The sequence below is a fragment of the Bacillus rossius genome, chromosome 15 (genome assembly GCF_032445375.1).
Source record: "Bacillus rossius redtenbacheri isolate Brsri chromosome 15, Brsri_v3, whole genome shotgun sequence".
In the NCBI taxonomy this organism is placed as follows: domain Eukaryota; kingdom Metazoa; phylum Arthropoda; class Insecta; order Phasmatodea; family Bacillidae; genus Bacillus; species Bacillus rossius.
The window spans coordinates 10852391-10868652 of NC_086342.1; the positions used below are offsets into that span (position 1 = coordinate 10852391).

Here is a 16262-nt window from a genome sequence, read left to right on the forward strand (position 1 = left end):
AGCCGTTTCGGAGGAGTATCGTAACTAACACTGTGACACGAGAATTTTGTATATAAGATATTTATATACACACAACTTGGAATATATATGCCTATCAGCTTTTTAAATATTAAGTTGTTTGCAAATTTATTTTTAGTTTTAAAATTACTTAATGGATGGGTTAGCTCGTTTCAGTATGGGAGTTAGTTTGATTGTTTTGTAGAATCTAGTATCCGACAATAGATTTATTGTATTTATTAAATTTTTTTTTTTGCAATTTTTGTTGTATCCATTAATGTGATTACTGATGGGTGTGTCTGGAAGTTGGCATGGTCTAACCGCGTAGTTCGTTCTATCTCGGCGACGGGTAATTTCACGGCGCTCCCAGCTTAGAGGTTGGCAGCCTTGCGCCGCGCCTGAATGATGCACGCGGAGCCACAGGTTGCGTTAATTGTCCACGAGCAGCGCGGGTTGCAGCCACGCGAAGGAACAAGGGGCTCGCCGGAGCGTTGCGGGCTTGCCTATTGTACAAGGGGATATAGTCCGACACTCCAGCAGCCCCTCGAAATTAGCGGTTTGTCCGCGCGGCGGTGGACAAATGGATATGCGCGCTGTACAACCCTCTCTGGCGTGTTCCGCTATTCTGTTCCTCAGGGGAGTTATGCTAGCATTAGGATTCCCCTGGTAAGTAATTGGCCAACGTTTCAGATTTTTTTTTTAGTTTACGCAAATACGTCTTATAAACCGTAATGTCAGTTTTGAAAGGTGAGGCGTATAAAAAATAATAGATTTTGAAACGTTAAAAAATACAAACAGGTATTAGTATATTAAAGTTGCGCATGTAGGTATATATAAGTAAGGTAAGGGTTTACGTATGAGCCCTTATAGACCTAAACAGATTTAGTATATCTACAAGTCACTAGGAGTAATAGGCAAGTTTCTCGAACGATAGATTCCGGGCGTCTCATCTACTTTGAGAGCAGATATTGGAAAAACGCGTTAAACAATTTTATTCAAATAATATCATTTTTGTGCGTAAAATAATGACATACTTAAAACACGTTTGAAAAGATTTGTAAAGTCAACGATGTAGCAACTGCGAGGCGAGATGTCGAGGCATGGGGTGTATTTATACAATCATAGTTGCAAGAAAAGACAATCAGAGGACAGGACGGATTGTGACGATCCCAAAAAAGGTGCCGAACTGAGCAGACCCTGCAAAGAGAGGCAGAAAGCTAAGATGGCGGACGTGACCTGACATAGTAAGAGAGCAAATATTACTGGCAGTGATGTGAGTTCCAGTGATATGCCCTTATTTATTTTTATCTTCATGGTTACACGACTTATTCCAGTTAAAAACTTGCAGCGGTGTCCTGACACAGTCCACCCAATTTTTTTTCCTTTGACGAAATTTAATTCTACTGGGCGTTAAAGCGGATTGAAGCTAAGAGAGAAGACCAAAATAAATTTATGAAGTTACGACATCTTGGTAGGATCCACTGAGTAGGTACGCATGTCAGTTTCCAAGACAGAAATGTTTTTAGGCTCGCTTAAGTTACCAAAGTGTTTAGCAGTATTTTCGACAAGAGTTAGCGAAAATGTGCATATTTGGCCAATTAAAAACAATGTTATTATTTATATACTTTAAATTAATTATGGTATGAATATTTAAAGAAATTTCACCTTTCAGTTTGAGATAATATTTCTAAAGGCCTACAGAAATGGTTAAAATAAAATAATAATATATGATTTTAAATATATGCTAAAAAGTTATTATTTTGTTATAATTCTGTTTTTATGCGTATTTAACTAAAATATATTTTTCTTTGTAAATTATTATTTTTTGTGTTACAAGTTCAAGTATTGTTGTCTGTACGTAATGTTGTAACGTAAGTTGCGATAAGAAAATGTCCTGTAAGGAAAATATTAATTCCGTACCACGAGACACGCAACTCCTCTTTTCTCTGTGCTACAACTCATTTTTTCTGTGTGTTTGTTAAACATTGGCATAGGCGAGTCAGAATCTGATACATAAACTTCGGCTGAAAGTTCGTCACGAAAGAATACGTAGCAAAAATATAATACAACATTTTTTTTTCTAAAGAGCTTCACAAGTATAGCACAAACCTTTTGTAGTTAGACCCAACAAATATTTCATTGCAATTGAACGAGAGAATATTCAAGCTAGTACAATTAGCGTCCGGATGATGTTCAACTAAACAAGTACTAAAAACCACAGTAAAACTTGTTGCTGTCGTAAAATGGGGTAAAGCCTCAAGCCTAAGCGTCTCGTGATTTTTGATGTGTAACATCTTAGCTCTCGGTATACGGCATTTCGAGAACGCGACGGAAGTCAAGGAACGGGAATGAGTAACATCCACGGTGCTGCCATCTGTGGCGGATGGCGCAAACCAAAGTTAACACAGAAATAGAAATTTTAAAGTAGTATCAACTCAGTGACTTTTAACACGATAAGCAATATTTTAATATAATTTTCTTGTCGAAAATCAATTCCAAATACGCGGTTTAATATATTTTTTTAAGGTTCTTTTTTTTCGCTTTTACCGGAGCCGTTTCAGTTAATAGTTTAAAATTTAGGTCTGCTAATAAAAACGATTCAATAATCGACGTAGCTTCTCGGGCGAATTCTAGCGGCGGGCGAGGAAACCACGTGTGATTCGCGTCCGGAAATACAGTTGAAAACACAAATTCGCGTGTATTTACAAGCTTGTAATTATTTTAAAAGTATTACACAGACGTTAAATTTCGTGACCAGAGTTTCGTATTATTTAATGATTGTATTTGCAAAATGAGAACACACGAAAATTTTGCTCGTCATTTTTTTTCTTCTCTGTGTGTGTGGCTGGCACTCATGTATCTCAAAAAATAAATAGTTTTTTTTTATTAGCAGCCACGGGAATATTAGCTCCTGAGGTCTTTGGGCTTGGAGAACATGGATCGTTGCTGGTTTGTCCCAGGGAGATCACTTCGCCGGTGGGAACAAGGGAGTGGGGAGGTGGGTCAGGGGAAGGGAGGGGGGGAGGGGGAGGAGGGCGAGTAGCGGACCATGCGATCTCCTGAGCCTTTTTCTCACTCTTCGTTTTTATTTCTGTCCGCCCTCGCCTGGCCACCGAGCAGGCTTTCTCGGGTTTCCTTACCTGCGCTCTCGGGTGTTCTCGCCACTACACAGGCTGTTCCGATAACCACTGCTGCGCGCAATCAAAATAAAATAACAACACGATGTTCACAGGCTTTCACGACCATTGTCTGAAGTACCTTGGCTTCTGGGTTGTAGCCGCGTCCTTGGGCGAATAATTCACCGACACGTTTCGGTCGACATTGCAGTCGCCATCTCCAGGGAGCAGTTACTTACTGACTGCTCCCCGATGATGGCGACTGCAATGTCGACCGAAACGTCGGTGAATTATTCGCCAAGGACGCGGCTACAACCCAGAAGCCAAGCTACTTCAAAATAGCAACACTTTAAAACAACACTGTTACTTACCTACTTATGAAAGAAGGACGAGACATCGACACACCGTTTACTGCACATACTGATTAATAAAAACCCCTAAGGGGCTAAGCAAGTCAATCAAACCAAAAATCTAAACTGTTAAGGAAATATTTCAAAAAGTTTTTTTTGATTCGATAAGGCTGAATAAAAAATAGCAACTAATGAAAGTAACGGTATCGATTGCACGGGTAGAGTAAACAGGATAAAATTACTTGCCCTAGTAGTTATCCCGTTTATTCTACCAATGTAATAGTCCCTTTATAGACCGTACTTCAACTTGTTAGAAAACTAACGTTTTACTTAAAAATATAACAATATCATATTTTTGACCACAAATAAAAAAAAAGTTACATTTTTAAAGACTAAGGGAGATATATCGTTATTATCCGTCATTCAAATTTCTTTTTAAAAAGCAAGCTGCAATAATCGGACAGAAAAAAAAGGACGTACTAACACGAGGGTGAATAAAAAAATTCAACATTAAAAAAACGAATCCAATATTTTTTGATTTAAAATAAATTAAAAATTAAGCCTGTTGTACATAAAAAATGTGATGAAATACATAAAAGTTGGAAGTTTTAATTTGTTACCGAATATAAAAAGAAATGCGAGCGAGTCTTTCAGTTACCCGCCAGTGATGTGTAACATATAACCTCGGTAACGAGCATATTCGTGGGTTCTCGTGTTGCAACTACACTTAAAACACGAAACTCAGGCCTCGGACACGAAATATAATGTACAATGCTTTAAAAACAAAGCCTAGCCTTACAAATGCACGTAAAATGGGGTTTCAAGTACCTATATTTCTGGACGCTAATCGCACGTAGTTTCCGCTCCCGCCGCTAGAGTTCTCTGCCGGAATCGTAAAAGTTGCTTGCCGCCATCACCCGCAGAGAGCAGCGCCGTTTCCTGCGTCGACTATCGAACCATTCGATTATCAGTTAGAGAAATTTTAGACTATTACGAAACGGCTCCGATTAAAGCAAAAAAAAAAGGATTGAAATAAAAATACTAAACCCATGCTTCAGACCTGATTTTCGACAGTGAATTTTATTGCAATACTCCCCGCATTGTTAAAATTAATCAAACAATTAATACTATAAGGTTTACTTTATCATTTTTTTTAACCTTGGCTCGCGCCATCCGCCATAGATAGCACTTCCTGTTAAACATTCTCGTCGTATTCACGAAATTACTTTCACCAAATGCCATATACAAAGAACTATGATGTTACACATTAGTAACTGTAAAATAGCGGAGAACGATTGCACTAACTGAGAACGTTTGACAGAATTTTAAATTTGGGTTTTGCAGTAACAGTTCTTTAATTAGGCACTCTCGGCACCGGGATTTTCCAAAGTCAATATGATTTCAACGAGATTACCGAAGAAGAATGGCACAGTACAACGGTATTTGAAATAAGTAGCTATAAGCTGCTTTATGACATTGAAAATCAACACCTTGGCGTTATTCATTTAATATATTCCCTGATATCACGATGCGTCCTTAAATGCGTGTCTCGTCTTAAATATATTTATACACACAACTTGTGTTTTCCATCACTCAAATTCAAACCGGAAACAGTTAATAGGCCAGTATATCATGGTACTGAATAAAAAACCATAATTAAAATAGTTTCATAGTTTTAGAGTTATATCCCTTTTCAATTTTTTTTATTTTCTACCGTACAACAAGTTTTTAGAGATTGTTACATACAATTTTTAATACGTAAAATAAATAACCTACTATTGGTAACAATTCGATATAAAATAAAATATTCTATACTTTTAAAGGAAAAAATTATTTTGAAGTACTCTTCTTCTATCTTACCAAGTTATTTGAAAAAATGGCTAGTTAAAGAAAGCCAATTAACTTGCTAAGTTAACGAAATATTCTCTTTTATTCCAGCGTGAATAGTCAAGGTTACCCGACTAAAAATTACTACCGCATTAGTTTTGCAAAGAATGTTTTCTTCCACCAAATGTATAGAATATTTTTTTTTTTCAATTGTTATCAATAGAATTGTTATTTATGATTGCGTAGCAAAAAATTTGGTCACAGAAAAACAAATTGTTCCAGGGTAGTATTAAAAACCTTTTGATATAAATGCGTATAAATAGAAAAAAAACCGACACTTTTTAATTTTTTTTTAAATTCAGAAACGTGATTAATTGGCCTATTAACAGTTGTAGGCTTGACACTGAGCTATGGGACATCCTTTTCATAATTAATTCTCAGCGAACTAGAGACAAATCGACCTGTCGGAATTAGATCAACAGCCTGAATAAATCCCAAAATTTTTTCTAAACGCAAGGGGAATACATTAGCGTCGGATTATCGAATGTGCTGAGCCAAATAATGACTGATTGAAGGGGGGGATATAACATGCCTGATACTTTAGGAGAGTTTGGTGCCCAAGTAATTTCTAGCTATAGGCGAGGGAAACATTTTTTCTTTCCAAACGTTCATCTGTAATGCTTTCCGGCTGGAATGAACGAACTGCAATGTGGTTTACTTTCTGGACCACAAGGGCTGTGTTTTGTTCCAGTTCAACTTCGTGGGGAAGCTGCTGGGTCCGAAGGGCAACTCCCTGAAGAGGCTTCAAGAGGACACCATGACCAAGATGGCGATCCTGGGACGAGGGTCCATGAGGGACAAACACAAGGCGAGTGAGAACAAGAGCACAAAGCGAGCGGGAGTGAAAGTGCAAGAGCGAAACAAAGTGACACAATTACAATTATTATTATTATTATTTTTTGTAAATGAAACAGAAACATCCACGTGATGCTGCATATGCTTGCACGTTTGCACATTTTAACACGAAAACAACTGTATCAATACAAAATAGCGTTCGCAGTGGTACTGGGTTCTTTATTTGTAAAATTTTCCCTGTATAGCTTACGAGTATTTATTACTGCGCGTATAAATAAGTGGCAAAAACAAATCAAATGGTTGAACTTTGGATTTTCTTTTCTATGTTTCGAAAAAATAATTATGCTTGGATGAAACATAAACTAAAATATAAATTTGTGCGTAAAATGTTGTAAGAAATAATCAGTATTATCTCTAAAAAAAACGTATTTAACCGTAGAACCATGTATTGTACAAAGCTACACTGTCTGGCTTATATTATTACCAACATTTTTTTTTAAATTTTTGGCAACCGGTTTCCAAAGGAATCTTTTGTCAAAGTAAAAATAAAAATCAGTGTAATGACTGAGTGGGGAGGGATAATGAAAGTGAGATTGCGAGAGAGCTTTAAAGTAAGAGAATGTGAGTGAGAGAGCGCGCTAAAGAGAAAGGTTGAGACTTTAAAAGGGAATGGAATGGCATGGGCTGAGCATAACTTTTCTTTGACATAGGGATCACAGGAGACTATGAAAAATGATGATATGCTAATGGAGCATTGGATAAATGAATGGCTGGGAGGAAATGTGGATCAACGCGAGAAAACTCATCCCCTCATTGTTAAGTCCGCCTAAAGACCTTGAGATTCATGGACTGCTTATCGCCCTGTTTTTTAGTGCCGTTTAATGCTGTCGACGCCAGACTGAGGGAACTACAATTTGAGCAAGAGAGAAAGAGAGCTGTTTGAACGGATTGGCGGGCAAAACGAAGCTCTAACGACGTTATTTCTTAAGGGAGGAAGCTTTCAGTTGCTATTAAATCTCCTCAAAATGTAGGGTTTTCGAAATTTTATAGTTTTTTTTTCAGGTAACACATAAAAAATGGAATGAGTGAACATAACGTTAAATACAATTTTATTGTAGTGCGATGTGTAAGTACGCTGTTTAATGCGCTGAAAAAATTAGCTAAGCCTACGGTAGCGAGTCTCTGTCTCACTTCAACGCGGTGACCTTGCGATTTTAAGGGGGATTTTAAAGATAAAGGCACCCTGCGTGTCCATATACTACTACTACTTAGAATATTATGTAATAAATTTCTGATATCCAAAGACACTCGTAAGAAATCACTTGTTTTCTTTTTTCACTGTCCATGAAACGAAAACACTTTAAGGAAAGTGTAATGGTTCTTAGATAACGATCGTAATAATTCATATTGGGAATATATTCAGAGGTTTAAAAATGTATTTTTTTTACACCCGAAACTCAGCAAAATGTTTGGCGGTCCAGCGAGGCGGCCACCTCAAGGAGGAGAGATAGGAACAATAAGACGCCATGTTGGTTTCAGCAGTTTTTATGCACAAATATGCGTACATTCATTAAAATTTTTGAAATAATTTTTTTAATATCTTCAATTATTGAAATGTGTCCTCCGGTAAGGCAAAAATTATACATAATGAGAATTTAGATGACCATAACTTAGAGTCTACTGACTGAACTATTACAGTTGTGGTCATTTCCAGAATTGAATACAATTCTAAACGCCAATAAATACACATTGCGAAATATTAGTGGCAGATAGTCGCTATTAACTTCAAGCATTACACTCATTAACTTACTATGCTTTACGAAAGCCAAATTTCGAAAATGAAAAGACAGGAATTTTTAAAGGCCTAGATACTGTTGAAACCAAGATGGCATATTTATATTTCTATTTATCCCCTTAAACCCTGATTAAATCATTAGTTTATTATTCATGCATTTTATTTTTTTATAATTTTTATTTAATTATTTTTTAACTCATTTGATCATATATTCATTAAATATTTTTTTTTATTATTTCATTCGTACATTATTTAATCATTTCATATTTACATCATATCATCCATTGATTCATATATTTCTTCATCCATCTATTTATTAATAATTTATACATAAATCCATTAAGGCCTAGTACACTTGGAGCATTGTAACGCGCATTAGTGGAATACCTAGGTGTGGATGAAAGCGTACACATGATAACGCGTGTTATCACCCAATGCCGGTTACAATGCACGTTATTGCTCAATGCCTGTTCTAGAATGCGTTATCGCTCAGTGCCAGTTCCAAAGTGCGTTATTGTTCAATGCTGGTTTCAATGCGCGTTATCGTTCAACGCCAGTTACAACGCACATTATCTCTCAACGCCGGTTCTAACATGCATTATCGCTCAACGCCGGTTCTAACGTGCATTATCGCTCAACACAGGTTCTAACGTGCATTATCGCTCAACGCCGGTTCTAACGTGCATTATCGCTCAACGCCGGTTCTAACGTGCATTATCGCTCAACGCCGGTTCTAACGTGCATTATCGCTCAACGCCGGTTCTAACGTGCATTATCGCTCAACGCCGATTCTAACGTGCATTATCGCTCAATGCCGGTTCCAACCCGTGTTATCGCTCAACGCCGGTTCCAACACGTGTTATCGCTCAATGCTGATTCCAACGCGAACGTCGAGATTTATTCTCCTAATGTGTCGATTTACCTAGTCCCTAGTATGTTAAGTTTGACATGCGCTTTCGTGGAGGATGTACGTGCGACCACTGAGGAGGCTGGTTATATTCACGTTGATTACTCATATATTTAAGTTAAAAAAATAGTTCTTTAGTATGGCATTTGGAATGCTGGGAGCACGTGAATTTATCTCTCACTGTCTCAGCAGACAAACTGCTCGAGGGAAATTTCCATAGTATGAAGGATTCAGATTTATAGCCGTTTAGCAACACGACGGATTCAATATGTTCTTTGTCTTTGTCTTTTTTTTTTAATTTATAGCGTTGGTAGAGAGACGCCAAAGACATGCGACGTATTCGACTCCCATCGTGAAACTGCTGGGATCCTCGGAGGCTCGCTCTACCGGGCGTTGACAAAGCTGCTCCGTGTGCACCGGGGCCCAGTCCCGTGCTGAAGTGTCCGGTCGTGTTCTTCCAGGAGGAGGAGCTTCGCGCCTCGCTCGACCCCAAGTACTCGCACTTCAACGACGACCTGCACGTGGAGATCACGGCCTTCGCTCCGCCAGCCGAGGCGCACGCGCGCATCGCCTACGCGCTCGCCGAGGTGCGCAAGTTCCTGGTGCCGGTGAGTGCGCGTTCCGACGTGAACACCGCACGGGGACACCTGCATTTCGCGATTTAATTCCGTGTCGAGGTACTTTTCACAAAACACTGTAGCCTTTTTTTCCGAGAGTCATGGCTGGAGACCCGAGAATTTTCGCGGATTCATTTCTGTGTTACGCCAAAATTAAAAATAATTATACCTTAGTGCTGCTTCTGTCATTGGTTCTCTGTTAATCTGGAGGACTGAGGGACAATTAAGAGACCCTCACTGATAGAAATGTCGAATCACAGGCCACCCGGTCGAGACGACGCACAAGTCAACAGCCAATGAACAGTTGGGCATTTTCCCGAGAGTGTGTAGAGGATATTGGAGTCTATCCTGGAGGTCATTGAATCCGCGAAATTCAAGGGGTCTCTAGTCATGGAAAATTGTGAGGGTGCAGCAGTACGGTGATCACATTCTCATTGGGCCCCGTCAAGAGCGGGACGAAACCTCTCCCCGACCTCAGCCAATAACCACTGGAGAAAAGCTACAGTATTTTGTGAAATATCTTGACACGAAATGTATTCGCGAAATACAGGTGTCCCTATGAATACGTCTTCAAAATTGCTTCCACAGCGGGAGGCAATAAAAAAAAAAAACAAAGATAACGAAAACCTGGGGGGATACAGTTTTGGTGTTGCAGCTACATATATATAATCTCCATTCAAAAATTTAATTACACCACTGGATAGCTAAAGGATCAAAGAATCCGTTACGCCAAGTGAGGACTGTGACGCAACGCGCGCTGGTGGAGAGGAAGCGCCGCCATTTTGAGGTCATTTTGCTGCTTTTAGAGATTTCCATTTAGTATAAATTTTGGTTCGGGGAAGCTACGACGATCGTTTGAGTTTCAATCGTCAGATCTAGTCAAAATCAATCGATTGCGTATATGAAACATTAGTTTAAAAATAGTTACAGTGAATATATATGGTGTTAAAATAAAAAATAGCGTATTTTATATTTTATATAGAAAATATTACCTGTTACGTACACGTATTCACGTACAACACACGGCCGTATCCATGACACAGCCACACCCCAGTTTTTTTCTCTCCGGGCTGCAGTCGGTGGCGTGCGGCGGGAAAATTAAATTTGATCGTGTCTTTCAGCACTCGCCAATAAAAAAAAAATAATGTGTAACACCCAACATCGTTAACGAGCAAATTACGTGTTGTCGTGTTGCATAGGCTACACACTTATAATACGAAACTCGGATACCGAATATACCTTAGAATTATTTAAGATAATGCCGATCGGGATCAATATACGCAAATTGTGTTTTCAACTACATTTTCTTTGATGTAGTTTCCGCACCAGCCGCTGGAATTAGATGCCGTAGCAGCTACGTCGACTGTTGAGCCATTGATCAGAATACCGATAATTTAAACCATCATGAAATGGCTCCGATTAAAGCTAAAAAAAAGTTTCCTAATTGCCTTTGTGAGCTTCGGCAGCACCGTAGTGTTACACATTTCCATTCCATTCATGTGATTATTCCCACCAAATGCCGTACACCGGGAGCTTAGATGTTACGCATCATAAACCTCATACGTGCCCGAAAGCACACGAGCTCACTTTACCGTCACTGCAGGTAGAACGATGATGCTGCTATCTGTGTTTCTGTCAAGTAACTTAAAAATTATGATAGTACACGCTGGAAAGATTATCGGATTCAATGACCTCTAGGGCAAACTCGACATTTTCATGCATACTAGGATAGTAGCATACTGATTTGAAATACGTTTTAAGTAATTTGCACCTGATTTGATAGAAATTCAGTTCAGAAACTCTCATTGGAACGGAGACGTCTGGCTAAACCGTGATCCAGTATCTACAGACCAGAAAATTTCGCGGGGTTCATTTCGCAATGGGAATCCAAATACGTTTACTTTTTTTCTACTACTGTGATTGGACGACAGTTTATCTGAAGGACTCCGAGCCAACGGAAAAACCCTCAACAAAAGATGTATCAAATCAAAATAACCCCAGTTAACAGGTGTTATGAATCAGTAGCCAATGAGAAGGTGTAATTTTCCCGAGTACATTGAAACCGCGAATTTTTCCAGTCACTTAATCATACATAAAATCCCGATGTTAATGATAGTCCAGTGCAATTACAGGCTATACGTTTAGTGCGCATTTGACGTATCCGCAGCCGAATATACTCGCCACAACGTGCAAGTGGAACAAATATGGCACCAAAACAGCAATACAGTTACACCACTTTTTGCATACTAACTTATGGTTTGTTGGTTTCAATTTATTACGTAAAATTAATTAAATTAAAATTTTTTAAACATGTAACGAGACCCAGCCTAGTTATACTCCAACGCTGTGTATAAAGTACGATAAACATTTTGTAAGTAAATATTACATACTAGCTGCAGTACCCAGCGTTGCCCGGGCTGAACACAGGGTGAAGGGGAACTGTTTAGAGATCAGATGTAGTTAGTAATTGTCTTCATAATTTGAATGTCAAGTGTGCAAAATAATTTATATCACTTTCAGATCCCGACAGACGTTGTTCTGCCAGTTTATAGTTATTTAACTGGTCTGTATGTAATCTAGACTCTATAAAGCAATATAGAAAAAATACTGATAAATAAGGGATTACTAATATTGAAAGGATTTACTAATATTGAAAAGATTACATTATCTAGCTAATGCTCGGCATGCATTGCAATGCCTCATTCAGTTTTGTTTTGTAATATGTTTGAAGTAGTTACACATATACAAATAATCTATCCATGTCTCTAAATATATATTTATCTCTATCTTCATCTATAGTCCTATATATCTATGTATCTCTCTATCTGTATTTATCTCTTTATATCTACATATTATACCTCACACTATCTCTATGTATTCTATATGAGGGTACTGATTGCTTCGTTGTTAATATCACACGGGTGTTTTTTACTTGTATGGGAAAATAAAGAATGATAAGGCATCTAGTGCGTGGCAACAATGTTAATAGGCAATAGGAAATAAACTTCTAGCGCCTGCACTTCTAGCGCCTGCGGCATTGTCAACACACACTTCGTACGTGTACTGCATGTTGTATCTAACCCCCTCCAACGCATTTGATTCTAAATTGGACTTTTAGTAAGGATCCCTAATGTTATTGATAATATAATATAGCCTATAGCCTTCCTCGATAAATGTACTATCCAACACTGAAAGAATTTTTCAAATCGGACAAGTGGTTCCTGAGATTAGCGCGTTCAAACAAAAAACTAAACAAACAAACTCTTCAGCTTTATAATATTAGTATAGATATAAATGGGGAATGCAATTTAATTATGTAATTAATATCTTTAGAAATATTTAAACGAAGAAAAAAACATGAGTCGTAAAAAAGAATGAGACAAAACACTTAGTGGCAGATCTCACGGGAAATATCACGGCAAGAAAAATATAATGAAATTTGTTTCAAATTAAGTCTCTCACTTTAACACTAATCTAAATTGTATTCACATCCATTTTGTCAGTGAGGCGTAACTGAGTGATAAAAGCAAATAAAAAATCCCTCGTGCTTTAATGACCCAGCACTCATTTTATGCACTTTAACGCACACAAAGTGATAAATATTTTTATGACCTAGCCCCTGTGCCAACAGTGTACTCAAAGCGAAGTGCTTCGGATAAACCTGCTGTCAACTAAACCATAAAATATGGAACAAAATTTAAAAAAACTTGGTGTCTGCGCATGCACCAAAATCGCAACAATTCATATACGTTTGAAATCACCTTATTGCTATCTGAAAAAAAAACTGTCGAAATTTATTTATCCCACGAAGAAAGGTGGGCATAATTATATCCTAGTACGGAATTATTTGTAAAATCATCTAAATTACTATGCTAATGTAGATCCACCCTTAATTTTGTTTTCAAAGCCATGCGAACTGCCTTTCAACGTTAAAAAATATATTTTTGGGTCCACATCTTATAAATATTACTTTACAATAAATTTAGATACTCTTATGACGCATATTAACAGTGTTTTATTGATTGAAGTAATCTATATTATTAATTCATAAATTTACATCAAAAATATTTTTCCAGAACTAAAATTAAGAAATATGCATATGTTGAGATTGTAAAACCGTTCACTAATCATAATTTAGTTTAATGCCTTCTAAAATTAATAACTTCGAGTGTATTTATACAAAACTTATTAAATTTAAGAATGGCGTAAAAATTTGTATGTAGGTAGGCATCTTTTAAAGTAGGAGAAGAAACAGATTTTACATTAACACGGTGTTTCAATTTAGTCAAAATGATATTTATGTATTATTGAAAATATTATTATCTTTGATCAACGCCAACCTGAGTGTAATTGTGGACATTTTTATTTAATGTCAGTTAAAATAAACTGACTTGATGTAAGCTTTTGGACATACGCCATTGCTTAGCACATGCATGTCTGTAGAAGAAAACTATATAAAAAAACACAAATGACAAAAAAAAAACACAAATTAAGCAAAAAAATTCCTGTTGTCAGGATTTTGCTTAATTTGTGTTTTTTTTTCATTTGTGTTTTTTTTTAATAGTTTTCTTCTACATACATACATGTGCTAAGCAATGGCGTATGTCCAAAAGCTTACATCAGGTCATGCACTACCCATTGCAAATAATCTTTCAAAGATAATAAAATAAACAGAGTTCACCGATGAAACTGAACGTGCGCACGGCGACTGCCGCAGGACTACAACGACGAGATACGCCAGGAGCAGATGCGCGAGATGCAGCTGCTCAACTCGCCGCTGCTGCCGGCGGCGGCGGCGGCGGCGGAGGCGCTCGCCTCGGAGCGGCAGAGCGCTGGCGGGACGCCGCCCCCGGCCGCCAAGCAGCAGAACGGCCGCGCGCGGCCCCTGGTGGCGGCGGCGGCGGGGGGATTCCTCTACAACCAGCAGCAGGTGCTGCTGCACCCGGCCTTCCGGGGGCTGGCAGCCGCCGCCGCCGCCGCGCGCGCCCACGCCATTCCTCTGGCCGGCGCCGCAGGTGAGCGCGCCGAAATGCCACACACCCGCTCGATCTTAGCTGTCGTGTCACAATCCATATCCCGTTCGACCTTAGCTGCGCCGTGGTTCAGAAAAACCATACCCAGCCCTAGCTTAGCTGGCCGGCGCCGCAGGTGAGCGCGCCGAGAGACCACACACCCGCCCTAACTTAGCTGTCCTGTCAAAATCTATATCCCGTTCGACCTTAGCTGCGCCGTGGTTCAGTAAACCATACCCAGCCCGAGCCAAACGGGCCGGCGCCGCAGGTGATCGCGCCGTGAGGCCACACAACCCGCCCGAACATATACTAAATCCATATCCCGTTCGACCTTAGCTGCGCCGTGGTTCAGTAAACCATACCCAGCCCGAGCCTAGCAGGCCGGCACCGCAGGTGAGCGCGCCGTGAGGCCACACACCCGCCCGATCTTAGCTGTCGTGTCACAATCCATATCCCGTTCGACCTTAGCTGCGCCGTGGTTCGGTAAACCATACCCAGCCCGAGCCTAGCAGGCCGGCGCCGCAGGTGAGCGCACCGTGAGGCCACACACCCGCCCGATCTTAGCTGTCGTGTCACAATCCATATCCCGTTCGACCTATGCTGTGCCGTGGTTCAGTAAACCATACCCAGCCCGAGCCTAGCAGGCCGGCGCTGCAAGTGAGTGCGCCGAGAGGCCACACACCCGCCCGAACTTAGCTGTCGTGTCACTATCTTTATCCCGTTCGACCTTAGCTGAGCCGTGGTTCAGTAAATCCAAAAAATTGCACTGTCTTAAAATTTCCCATTGCATTATTCATTTAAAGAAGGTATTAAAAAATTAAGATGCGAGGTTTACAACGTAAGCGTTTTCGTTGCATGTAACACGTAGTTTGTTTGTGAAATAATTACAATTAAACTAAAAACTTAGAAAATAAATAGAGAGTTGCCACCACACGAGTTGGAAGTGAATCTTTATGCTTAAAATTTTCACTTGAAACATAAAAAAATATATTTAATAAATTTGTTTGATCACTATAGGATTACAACTGTGACAAACTTTGCGACAAACAATCTGCAAAGAGTCATAAACTTATCTGACCATATTATATTGCACCTCCCCCTCCTTCTCACCAGCATCTATCATTCGAATCCCGAGCATTGATAGGCGTTTGATAGGAACGAAAGTCACACGGAAGGTAAATAAGTGATCACGGTTCTGCCATCTGTGGCGGATGGAGCGTACCAAAATTCACTAACACAACGGAAAACGTAAAAGCATTAACCGTTGGATGGAAAACAGGTGTTCAGAACAATTTTTTTCAGAGTATTTTTTCCGCTTTCATCGGACGGAGCCTTTTCATTGCACAGTTAAAAATTTAGCTTTGCAAATGGAATGATTTCGACAGTTGGGGTGGCTCCTACGGCAGCGAATTCTAGCGGTGGGTGAAGAAACTACGTGTGATTCGCGTTCAGAAATTGGTAGTTGTAAACACGTCAGTCACGCTAGGGATTATTTTGAAGTATTATATGTTGTATTTTGTGTCCGAAAGTGTGTTTGCAAAACTTCCTCGCCGAAATGAGATGTTACACGTTTCTGGCGAGTACTAACTTAAGGGGGTGCCTTCCATTTCAGGTAATGATTATATATATATATATATATATTAATCACTGATGAACTTTTAGAATTTTTCAATTGTTTAACTTTCATGAAAAGAAAAATATATACAGCGCATTGTTTTTTGCATAATTAGTTGACAAAGTTACATTTTTAACGTTTTTGGGTTGTACAAATAAGAGAGAATTTAAT

At 39.1% G+C, this 16262-nt stretch overlaps 1 protein-coding gene across 1 annotated transcript in view; it reads left to right on the plus strand.

Annotated features, from left to right (window-relative positions):
- Window positions 1–16262, plus strand: part of LOC134539632 (KH domain-containing, RNA-binding, signal transduction-associated protein 1-like) — a 144206-nt gene that overhangs the window by 108060 nt on the left and 19884 nt on the right. The window contains exons 3-5 of the mRNA XM_063381818.1: window positions 6042–6158; window positions 9309–9455; window positions 14182–14479. Of these exons, the coding sequence (XP_063237888.1) occupies window positions 6042–6158; window positions 9309–9455; window positions 14182–14479 (562 nt within the window). The remainder of the gene's footprint in view (window positions 1–6041; window positions 6159–9308; window positions 9456–14181; window positions 14480–16262) is intronic.